This window comes from Ornithodoros turicata, unplaced genomic scaffold, assembly GCF_037126465.1.
Source record: "Ornithodoros turicata isolate Travis unplaced genomic scaffold, ASM3712646v1 ctg00000843.1, whole genome shotgun sequence".
Lineage (NCBI taxonomy): Eukaryota > Metazoa > Arthropoda > Arachnida > Ixodida > Argasidae > Ornithodoros > Ornithodoros turicata.
The window spans coordinates 627,058-639,669 of NW_026999404.1; the positions used below are offsets into that span (position 1 = coordinate 627,058).

Here is a 12,612-nt window from a genome sequence, read left to right on the forward strand (position 1 = left end):
TATCGAGTTGGAATATATGGTTGTATTGCAGCGATGAGATCTTCACGCACTGCATCAGTACTTTCACAGTCTCAAATATGTAGGCATAGACTAGCAATGCATGCGAGGCTATACATAATAAAACAATACACATTTTGATAACCGCGGTAGAATAGTCTGTTCAAAATATCGGAAACTCAGATTTGAGATTTTCCCCCGATTTACATATTTTTAGCGAGTTGAAACTCACACTCAGAGGAACAATAACCCTCATTATCATTACATGTTGTCAAGCGCATAACATGGCGCAAAAAAGAAAAAAAAAGCTGTCGCATTCGGACTTGTCAAAGAGTGAAAAGCAGGAGCATCGATACTTCCACTATTTAATACATGCTCAGGGATGCGAAGAGGACGATCCTCTGCAGAACAAAGCAGACGACAGTTGTGTCGTCTGCTAGCCAGCTAGTCAGCACCCTTCTACTCCTGTCAATGCTCAGGGATATATCACTCTGTCTTCCACCCGCGAGGAATAAATAATTCTAGCAGACGAGGATCCTCTTCAACCATCGCTTTCCAGCCATCAGTTTTTGCGACGTCCGCCGTGTGTGCATTGATGTAGGTGGCCGCAAACTCTTTCAGCTCGTTCGCATTCAGCCTTATCGCCAGCCGCAGAACCTCCACTGCAGTATCGATACCGATACCGGACGCCAGGTTATACTCGCACATCGCCTTGAGACGCTTCAGGCCGTACTTTTCTCCTGCTCGAAGAAGGTCAGCCGCCAGGTCATCAATATTAGGCGCCGTGTCGGTGTAGACGAAAGTTACAATCTCTTGTAACACTTCGGCGGATATGCCTTCCAGGTCCACTCGGTTTACCTGCGTCTCTTTCATGCTATTGTTCCCGAACATAGCACGAAATACGGGGGACCTCATGGCCAGGATGTTCTTATGAGCGTGAAACTCTTTGCCTTCCGCAGTCAAAATCACATCGGCGAACTCGCAATTTTCCATCAGCCGACCGATGTCAGACATTAAGCTCGGCCCGCGGGGCGGGTTCTCCACGACGGACGAGCCGTCAGGTTCGAGGGTCGTCAGTTGGCAACATATGGTGAGGACGTCGCGAGACAAAAATCCTCTGGACGGGTTTAAGAGCTCTTCCCTGCTAGTCAGGCTGCAGTACCAGGACATCTCGGCCGTAACATTCTGGGCCTCCATCACTTTATGCCTTGTCTTCAAGCCGTTACTACCGTACACCCAGAAGTCCCCTTTCGCTCTAACTGTACCGGTTCCGAAAAATATCAGGTACAAGTTACAGTCGTAGCCGTGATTGCCGGTCCAGAACCTCATACGCCATGACCTCGTACTGTCATCCTCTGGAGAGAATTTGCCGCTCATCACGTAACTGTCCTTCGGTATGAGACTGAAGTCTCGAATCACCCAGGTGTGCAGACACGTGAATTTCTTGCTCTGATGATAGCTGCTGGAATGTAGATTATCGCTTTCGCCGGACTCCATCTCGGGACGAGAACTAGGGCCTGCAGTAGGGCCTGCACTATACCTGTACTAAGCCGTCCATAGTTGAAAACACTGTTAAAAGCACGATGCACGTGCTGCACGTGACTTCTGTTACTGTCGTCGTTGCCGTCCAGCACGGTCACAGCGCCCCCAACGTGTAAGTATATCTCGCCAACTACGCGACAAGTAGAAAAATAATCTTTTTTTTTTTCATCAATACGTTGACATGTAGTACAGTACGCGCATGATGTTAGGACCAACATGTGTTAAAGTGTCACAACCCCAAGCAGTAACGAGAAAATAGCAAATTGACACAAGGTAACTAGAAACGTAAGAGACAAAGCAAATTAATAAACATTTTACCTAAATATATTCAATATTGTAAGGCGGTGGTCGTATTCGGATTATAATTTAAAAAAATGACGTCTTTTCGCAGCCATGTGCGAAGAAGTGACCTATCGCCCACGCGCAATGAGGGCTAGATGTGGATCACGGTTCTCTTCGGCACGCACACGTAGACAACTTCCGGGTGTTCTCGGCTTCGTCTAATCGCAGCGGCTTTGCGTTCCCTCCCTGCTGCTGGGTCATGTTGTCGTCACGCAGCCAACGCGCATACCATTGACGAAGATTGTGCGCTTACACGAAGTTTTGAAGGAGCACGCAACATTTCATAGTTTCAGACTCTCCAGGAGCAGATGACGTCACCAGGAGATGGCGCCACTATACCTCCTATCAACAGCGCAAGCACCTGCACGCTCTCCGTCCGTCGCATGAAAGCACCCCAGTACTATGAGAGTTTGGCCATTGGGAGGAGCCTTTCTCAAAGCGCGCCACTTGACGTCACACGATGGGCGGCGCAAAGGCCAGTGGCACCATTTTGGATCAGAGCTATCGCCTTGAAATTTCGCATTCCGCCATTTTGGAGCACAGGCACAGCCTTGAGGTACCCACGTGCCGCCGCGGCTCGCCTTTCATCCCGGTCAAGTGGGCGGAGCGATGACGGCTCTGACGTCACGGCGGCTCCCCATCTCCGGGCGGCAGAAGATCACAGAATGGCCAAACTCTGCTCTGTACCCCCAGAGGTCGCCAGCTGGTGGTGGGGAGAGGAAAGACGAAATGCGTCATTGAAGAAGCAATGTCGCCAGATATATGGCAGGTTGGTCACATTGTGATGTCATAGTTCTCAAAATTAGAAATAAATTTGACGTCACTTCCGCTTGACACGGAGAAAAATATCTTGGCAGAATATTTCGTAACACACCCTATGACGCAACTTACGATATTATCACACGTCTGATTACACGTAGACTGCAATGATATAGATCATATGACCTAACGTCTTCAGAATCCCGCCGAATGTCGTTGCATTCTGCGTATCTCTATTGTTTCGATATCAACGCGTCTGGCAATATTGCTCCTCGAAGGTCTATTTCCGTCTCTTCGCCACAGCCGCTCGCTGTCTTTCAACGTGCGGTGGAGAGCGAAGACGCGCGCTGTTGCTAGAAGACAGACGCCAGTGTTCACAAAACGGCACCTACTCTTGGAGAATCCAAAGCTATGCAGTTTGCAGTTTTTTAATTTTTTTCCGGAAAATTCGTAATGCCCACTGCCGGCTTTTATTATTTTTTTTTTTTTGCGTACTGAGTCCGTGAATGAGGCTGATTTATGACACGAAATTTGTGTTCGTTTTGTATAGCTTTGACTCCTTGTTAGCGCCGCGAAACAACTGTGGCTATGAAAGGAGTACAGACGTAGACAGATGGAGAGAGGACAGCAGGAAGGTGCGGGGGACAAGGGGGTTAATAGGCGTCCTGGGCCAACTTGAAGGTGAACTGTACCAACATTCGTCCAGGAAAGTCTGCCCAGGGAAAACCTCAGACAGCACAGCCGGTGGTAGGATTCGAACCCACCACCTCCCAATCTGCACGACCTTGCACGACCTTGGTTACCCCGACGGTCAGATACTTCTACCCACTCGGCCATGACGCTGGCGTATGATAACGATATGATGGGGTTCGTGTAGATACAATATTTAAACTCCGTCGGGCACCTTAACAAGTACGCAGAGTGATGAGCACAGTCATTTCTATGGGGGGGGGGGGGGGGGTTCTTTTTTTCTCCTTTATTGCAAAGCTCACATACCCAATTACAGTACAGGACCGTGAGGGCGAGCCATGTGATACAGTCCAGGCAGCACAATGCAATGAAAAGCGTAGATATTATACTCAGGGAGAAGAGTAGCAATGGAAAAAATAAAAGAAAAAATAAACAGGAACCTAGGCTGCAGATAACAAAGCATTCAGTAAAAAAAAAAAAAAAAAAAAAGAAAACGCGTGTTAACAATCACGCAAAGACAGAAGTGCAACGCAACAAGTGAACTACATGAAAAAGTGCAACCTCATGGACCTCTTGAACGACGTGAAGTTTTTGACCGATCTCAGGCGGAAGTTCGTTCCAGGCAGGGTGTCGGAGCGAACCGAAAACCGGAACCGAAAACCGAAAAAAAAAAAAAAACGCTATTTTGGTGCGAACCGGAACGGAATCGAAACCGTATACGTTTTTTTTTTCGCTCAGGAGGGAAACCGAAAAATATATTTAACGGTTTTCGGTCCAAAATAAAACTTCGCCGGTTTGGACTACGGATAGGCGAATGAAACAGACGTCGTGTGCTCTGAAGTCATGTCATGGGTACCATACGAGGGTTACGGTTACGGTGGAATGTATGTCGGTATACTATGACCCTTAGGCTCCCTTTGTAATGGTTTATCGTTCGCGCACGCACACAGGCTTAGAGGTACATGTGACTCTCTAGCAATGTGCCGTACTGTTCGTTCTAATTTGATCTCCGCAAACTCTCCTCAACTAAACAGCGACCCAAGGGGGCTGCATAACGGCTTCTTTATATGTAATGTCGTGCAACGCGTCCCTTGTTTGAGAGCAGCTAAGTTGAATACATTTACGTATACGCGAGGGCAAGCTCGTGCGAAGTGGCAACTCTTTTGTGGACAGGACACAAAGAAAATAAAACGGAGCCGTCGAGCGCGTTTGTGAGTGAAGGTGTTCCTCGATTTGCGTCGTACTCTTGCGGTGGTGCTTGCTGGCTAGACAGTAGCAACAGGTATTCGGATGGGACGCGATCGCTCCAACCCAGCAAGAAAGTACTTTACGTATGACATCACGACAAACAAGTCCGTTTGTAGCATGTGCTTCAAGAAAGGAGAAAGCCTATTTGAACAGACAGTAACCTACAGGAACCAGGAGCTACCAATTTCACAGCTGTCTATTAATATTAAATACCATGTATGCGGAATAAACGGGTTTACATTTTGTAACATTGATTTTTTTTGTGGGGATACATATTCCCAGCAGAAGCGGAACCGGTTCAAAGCCGGTATGAACCGTTATTTTTTTGCTCCGGAGCAGAACCGGTACCGGATCGTTTATGATGTAACCGGAACGAAAAACGTTTCGGTTCTACACCCTGGTTCCAGGTACGACCACCCAGCGAAGACAACGAGAACAACCCATAATTAGTGCGTGAGATAGGACAAATGAGTCAGAGAAGCTCGTGCCTAAGTGAGTAAGGTGTGACTAAGTTCTCAAAGGGAATCTGGAGTCTACTGTGAGGAATATAAAAAAAAAAAATTGAGTTCATGAGCAAGGAAATTTTGTATTTCAAAAGACTGAAGATCTTATACCCAGAAAAGAGCGTGAACGCGAAAAGTAGCGACTCACGCACTCCCAAATGCAGAAATCGTCCGCAGCGCACATTTCTGGGCCAGGAAAAGGGGACGGAGGTTTCCAACGTAGTAGTAGGGAGTGACTTTTTCGGGTTAAACGCCTTTCTCAGATTCGGGGGGCAAAAATCGGGCGCTACTTTTACATCGGTAATTTAAGGAGAAATCGGGCGAAAATTATGCCTTCGGGTGTTTCTCCTCTTGTTTATTAAGCGCTACGCAACTGCACAAGGATATATTTATTACACATGACAAAGCATTCTTTGTCACTTTCAATGTTACACAGCACACAAAGAGGACGTGTGCTTCATAACGTTTCTTAACCCAAAGCTGCATAAACGTAATACATGTATTGACAATAGTGACATGTAATGTAAATAATATTTACGGTACTCGCATTTATCCGCATAACAATGCGCACGAGTGATATCCAACGTTAATCCCCGAAGGCATTGAGAGTGCTGACACATATGCGTGTATTAGTGCGAACGTAAGTGACCCATTTTTACATGTGTCACACATGGCGACCTTTGTTCGTCTGCAGTGGAAACGTCACTTGAGGATTTCACAGTGAATGGAATTCGGGGAAAAATCAAGTTTAACCCGCATTGGTCGGGGGTTCAGTTCGGGGGGAGGGGTGGAACCGGGACGCGGAATCGAAGAAGTCACTCCCAAAGCATACATACGTAACGCCGGAGACTTCAAGACCATATGAAATGTGTGAGCAAATGAGAGCAAGAAGAATACGAAACAAAAGGGCTGCAGACAGCACGCCATATTACAACGAGCGCGATATTCGGCCATCTTGAATACGGTAAAAGTGCGTACGACAGCTGCTCCAGTGGTAAAGCCATCTGGAACGGTTGTGAGTCACCACACGCATACTTGTGTACTTGAAGCGGCGGAAATTTTCGTTTTCGCGTTTTAGCTCGTCAATGTTTAATGAAGCTTGCATCGCTAATTGGACAACCGCAGGACAGGGGTGTGGTCTCACAGGCTATTACGAAGGTTGCGACAATTAAAAGGGACGCAATAATTACTTGCCCTTCCCTCAGGCTGAGGTTCCCGGAAGAAAAGGTGACGGAGTGTTTTTTTTCTTCTTCTTCTTTGTCCTGATCGCGAGTAAATGCCACGTTTCGCATCCACGCGCATATTATTCACTTTTTCGCGCGCATGGGGGGAGGAACAAATGTTTCTCCTCGGTCCTCGGCGGAGTCTCTACGCACCAGTTGATTGACGGACGACGTGGAAAGGAAGACGTAGCTAGGAGATGTAAAGGAGCATGCGATGATAACCACCTGCATTAGAAAAAAAGAACGAAGGGAAAAAAAGCGAAAAGCGAAAAAAGGAACAGCGATGGAGAGGTATCAGCACTCTACGAAAAGAAAGATGTGCTCTGCTCCATAGCGCTATAAAACAGCGCTTAAACCCTCGCGTTGTTTTCTGCATTCGCGTTCTCACTTGCACAGCCCCCGCGTCTCGCACTCAAGTCACGCGACATCTCGTGGCAACGTGACGCACCGTCATTTCCGTGCTGGCCATGTCCACGCCGCTACCACGATACGGGGGGAATCCGGAAGAAAACAATCCCACGACTTCCGCAACGTTATAGCAAACGGGAGCATCCTGATTGGCCAACAAAAAACTGGCGCTAGAAATAGCGCTGAAAAAGCTTTCATCATCACCACCACCAGCGCTGAAAACGCTGGCAAGAGCTCAACGTCCGCAAGCGCTGTCTTCTATCGCTTCATAGCAGAGTGTGAGGGGAAAAAAAAAGAAAAAGAAAAAAGAATGAAAAAGGAAAGCAGCGCTATGGAGCAAAGCGCTCTATGTGTGGACTAGTTCTGGTCCTTTATCTCTGTTGGGAAAATTTCGCGAAGTGTTGGACGTATAATTTACTCTGATGACCTTTAAAGGGGCACTAAAGGGCAAGAAAACGGTGGCTAGCCCTAAAAAACTACCACGAAACACATGGAAGCAACGTCACGCAACACGCTCTATACCTTCTTGCACTCCCGTATAAAGCTATCGCTTTAAACGGACTTATTTTAGTCATTTCGAGGGCTATAGATTCATTGCTGAAATACGGCAGTCATCGAAAAGCCAGACAGCGGCGGGATTTGAACCTCGCACCTCTCGATTACGGGTCGAGCGCCTTGACCAAGTTCACTAGATGCACTGCCACAACTCTATTAGACTCCTTTCGGCACTAAATGCACCAAACTCCGTGGTAAGCTTATAGTGACTACTTGCGGCAATGGGTAGTAAATTCTAGGGTAAAAGGGTAAATTCTAGGGTTGGGGTAAGATGAGACAATCTGCATTTTTGAATTTCTTGTTCTGTGTTTACTTTAGACCGACTACGTCTGTTCTGCATTCGTAGGTAAGAAGCTCTAGACCCATGAGAATGTGCCTATGGCTAGTTGTTTTTTTTACACACGAAAAATAAAAAAATCATATTCAATTGCAAATTTCTGTCTCAATTTCTGCAATTTCTGTTGCAAATTCCTTGAAACTACCGGCCTGATCGACTCCCTCTAAGACCCCGTCAGCGTCGTCAGCATCATCCTCATCACCATCCTCTCATTTTTCCGCAATAGCAATGGGGTAGCATTCTGCTGAATGAGCGGAAGACATCCCCATATCATCGTCATCATGTATCGCTCTCTCTCTCTCTCTCTGTCTCATCTTGCCCCCCTTACCCTACATGTCGTTTGATATAAATGCAAAGCCCCTTTTCAGCAGGCAACCCTGATAGGAATCTACCTGTCTGCCATCCGAGTCCCTAGCATAATGTGGCGCTCCCTTGTGAATGACGTCGTAAGAATAAAGCTATACTAACGACAAAACAAGATAAGAGTGTGGTGGTGATAACTGGACAGGAGTGATGAACGCTGGGAGACACGGACAAAACGAGCATATGCCCCTGCGTTCATCATACAGACATGTCTGGCCTAAGAATAAACCCTATAGCTATAGCGTTACGTTCGGCTATGCAAATGTCTCAGTTGAACATCTCAGGACAATGAGACAAATTGAAATAGCGTAACCATATTTTCACTGCTCGCTTCATCGCATGACGTGCAGTGGGTGCAGACTCTCACAGCTTCTCCTGGCGTGTTGTGAGGTCGGATCAGAGAGCACTTTTATTGGCTGCCGAGAGTCGTCTGCCACGGCGAAGGAGCAAGGCGACCGGTTGCCGGCTCTGCGTCGGACGTGGGACGGGCGGCGCCAAATACAACCCTAAAAAGAAAGAAAGAAAGAGGAAAGAAAGAAGGCGCGCGCCTCACTATTGGACGGATGACGTGACGTCGCGGACGAGGGGCGGGGCTTCTCTGACCCGCGAGATTGAAAAGCTGTCACGCGCACCAAGATTGCGCGAATATGTATATCTCAGGGTTCGCAATCCTAATTTATACTTCTTCTGATATTTATTTTTCCCGGGCCCTTCCATGCCGTTTTAAAGACGCGCCAATAAAAACAAACTGTCTACACGAGCATATTTCCGTGACCATAGCTTCGACAGCCTCTTTCTTTTTTTTTCTTTTTTTTCGATCTGGTCTCAAACGATCTGTTGACGTGTTTAGAGGCCATAACTTCACGGCAGTGAACACGAGACGCGTCCATCGCTTATATCATCATAGACCGGACGCTGTTTTGTTTACGACACCTCTTTTACATACTTAATGAAGTGGCTGCCGCTGATTGGAGGTAGCGCTGGGTGTGGCCCCGCAGAGCCGATTGTCGGCCCCACTCCACAATCAGGCCGGCAATCAATTAATATCTTTCCCGGAAGCGCGCGGGAGGCATTCGTGTCAGCTTCGAGATGACGGTAGAGCCTGGTTGGAAACGACCTCTTTTTTGTCACTGTACAATACGCTTGGGAGTGTTGGGTACAAGTGAGCGGTTTAATAACGCAAGGTGCCGAATAATAATGCCGATATCGTTATATCCGATAAAATAACCTGTAAAATAAAATAATATGTTGTCGTTGTTGTTGTGCCCAAGCTCAGGCTTCGTCGTCATAGATCGTTATATCTGGTATAGCGTGCACTCCTAGAAAAAAAAAAAGGTGGAGTAGTTACACCTTTTAGGGGGTAATATTTGCCGCACATGTTGTGCATGTACAGATGGTGGTGGTGGTGGTGCTGGTGAAAGGGCACGCCGTTGTCGGCCTCACAGAGGTGGGCAACGTCACGACTGACGTCCTGGGGGAATGTGCGTCCTGGGCCGACTTCTAAGGGAACTGTGCCGACATATGTCTGAAGAGTCAAAACAAAACTTCGCCGCATAGCACGCTGTCCTCCAACCATTGCCACGAATGATAGCGTTACCGCTTCTGATTCGATGAGAGAGGGGGGTGTACGCCTTTTTGTAGCAATTTTGATATATGATAATTGATTTTACCACCCTTTTACACCCTTTATCAGACGCTATGTTGACCTAGGTAATAACTAACTAAGTTACCATATTTTCGCACCCAGTGGCGACAGATGCAGTTTGTGTCCGCTCCGCTGACAGTTCTGTCATCCTTCTCCCAGCTAGCCCTCGACAAGATTTCTTGTTTTATACCGACCGGTGATTGGCCAAGAATAACTCCATCTAACCTTTAACTGAGTTATCGTAAGCGAGCGCAAACAGAGCGCAACGTACTGGGCGACATGTGTACGTACGGGTATGCGTACGCGGTCCTGCTCCACACGGTTTATATTTCCAGGCACTTATTGCTGCACTTTGAAGAGAACCGATACAACCGATGGCTTACCCCTTTCTTCGGGGGGAAAACGTGGCCTTCCTTCAGAAATTGGAGACCCATCGTCAACTTCTATCAATCAAGAGAGCTTCTCTGATGTCGGAAAAAAGACAGCAAGGAAATGTTACCGGACGACCGTTTCTGCGGTTTCTGTTGCGGCCACTGGCCGCGCGAGTTCGCTGTAGTGGTTTCATACGGTGGTTTTTGTGTCGCCTGCTTTGCAATGTTAGTTATGTAGCGTCAGCTACTATTTATATCTTGTATATTATTGTTGTGATTGTGTATTTACACTAATTGTATCGTTCCTTGGTACACATATTACTGTAAAGGATTCTGTTCTTTACTTTTTCTTTTTCGTCAAAGCTATCTAAGTGCATAAATACTGGTATTAGTGACTCTCCGCCATCTAGCAAGGACGGCCCACATGCCAAAAGGCATAGGCAATCCTGTTCTTTTTTTTTCTTAATGTGTAAACCAGTATACAGAAGCCGACACTGAAGATTTTTGTTTAAGTTTAATTTGTACAAGCTTTCGCGTGGAGGTCCACGCTTCCTCAGGTACAAAGTGAAGTGGTGACACACATAAGTATATATAGTATAGACACTGCTGTACAAAGAAAGGGAAGGGGGAAAGGAGATATGGTGCCACATGGCATGGTGGCACCATATCTCCTTTCCCCCTTCCCTTTCTTTGTACAGCAGTGTCTATACTATATATACTTATGTGTGTCACCACTTCACTTTGTACCTGAGGAAGCGTGGACCTCCACGCGAAAGCTTGTACAAATTAAACTTAAACAAAAATCTTCAGTGTCGGCTTCTGTATTTTGTTTATGTGATCTACAGGACTTGACTCCCCTCTTCGTATACGCATCTGTGTAAACCAGTCGAATAAAGTAATTATTATTATTATTATCATAATTATCATTATTATTATTATTAAGCGTCCTGAAAATGATGCAAACGCATTAGTGGCTTTGTACGGAACGTAGAACATATCCTGTGCGGATGCAGACGACAGCCGTCTCCCGACACCTTTCATTGCAGACTATGCAGACAACAAGACTGTCGTCTGCGGAATATTTCCCTGCCCGCGGTATACCTTGTATTGAGCTTGGTATAGGCACTGCTGATAAAAAGATAAAAACGTTGAAACTACTGCTTTTATTATCGTACAAACTTTCATGGAGTGGACTGCATTTCATCAGGTACGGTATACCTGATGAAATGCAGTCCACTGGATGAAAGCTTATACGCTAACAAACAGCAGCTTCAGTGCTTTTATCTCTTTATCGCTTCTAAGATAAAGACTAAAAGAGTCACCACAAGAAGCTCACGATGTGCGCGTGCTTGTACGCATGTGCGCGTGTTTGTACGAAGTAAGTGTGTTGACACTGCGCAGCACTCAAAATTAGGAAATCATTACCTCTCAATATATTATGCCAGTATTACGCATCAGTGTAATTCCAGTTAATGTGTGTCGTAGAGGTAGATGGATTAACGTTCGAATCAAACTTGATTCCCATTTACCTGCTTCAGGAGAAAGCGTTTTGGTTTATGCTATGCCTCCTGTTCCCTGTAAATTCGATTTTGCAGAGGTATTGAAATGCATTATAGTAAGCTGATTTATGACCACACCACAATTGACTCTACTAAACTAGAGAGGCTATTAACGGGATACATTACAAGATAATTCGAAGCTATGCCGTCCCGCCGAGTTAGAACAAATTACGGGGGGGGGGGGGGTATATATAAGTTTAATAAATTATGGGTTACAAACAATGCACTGCTGTAAAGAAGGGTTTCAAAAACAACCCTCTGCATGCGCCTATATTATTCCGTCCGAAGACATAACTGGTATCTTCCGTCTCTCGCATCTGACGTCGTCAACATGTGCTGAGCTACATGCTTTGCTCTTTGCCATGCGCAAGATCCTGCAGTGTTCATCTCGGCCATGGGTCTTCTAAACAGACTCGAAAGCTGCTATCCAATGCCTCGCAACAATGGGCATTCGAGGTCCTCTCGCGTCCATTGTTGCTGACGTGCTTGAAACTTACAAGGAGCTGCTAGACCTGGGCCACTGCGTAGTATTACAGTGGGTACCTGGTCATGTCGGCGTACCCGGCAATGAAGAGGCCGACCGGGCGGCCCTGCGGGGTCATCATATAGCTTCAGCCCACTTTATCATCTTGCCCAAAGGTGATCGTCAGGCCCTCGTCCGTGCTCTCTCTGCAGACAAGACAAGATCACAGTGGCTGCATGACATTACACCCTACTCTCTGCTCCACGCAGTGGATCCTTCTCTTTCACTGTCGCTTCCTCATCGCCTTCCGCGACACTACGCATCCCTGCTTCACCGCATGCGGCTGAATGTTGCATTTACACCAGTTATGAGGCAGCGTCTTGGCCGTGCGCCCTCGGACCTTTGTGCAGCATGCAGTGTGCGTGCAGACCTGCACCACCTACTTATGGACTGCCCGGACTACCAGCGGGAGCGTGCGATATTGCAGCACGAACTGCATGCGATCGATCATCGCCCCTTTACCATAGGCAAGGTGCTGGGTCCAGTCCAGCTCATACACGCCAAGGTCTGCGTCACCTCTGGGACTTCTTGTCATCAACAGGCCTCT

General features: G+C 46.9%; 1 protein-coding gene across 1 annotated transcript; it reads right to left on the reverse strand.

The window, feature by feature from the left end:
* Positions 1-483: 483 nt before the first annotated feature.
* LOC135375211 (speckle-type POZ protein-like) lies at positions 484-1,494 on the reverse strand. The gene has a single exon (XM_064607927.1). It carries the CDS (start codon positions 1,492-1,494, stop codon positions 484-486), a length of 1,011 nt encoding a protein of 336 aa, XP_064463997.1.
* Between the last annotated feature and the right edge of the window lie 11,118 nt (positions 1,495-12,612).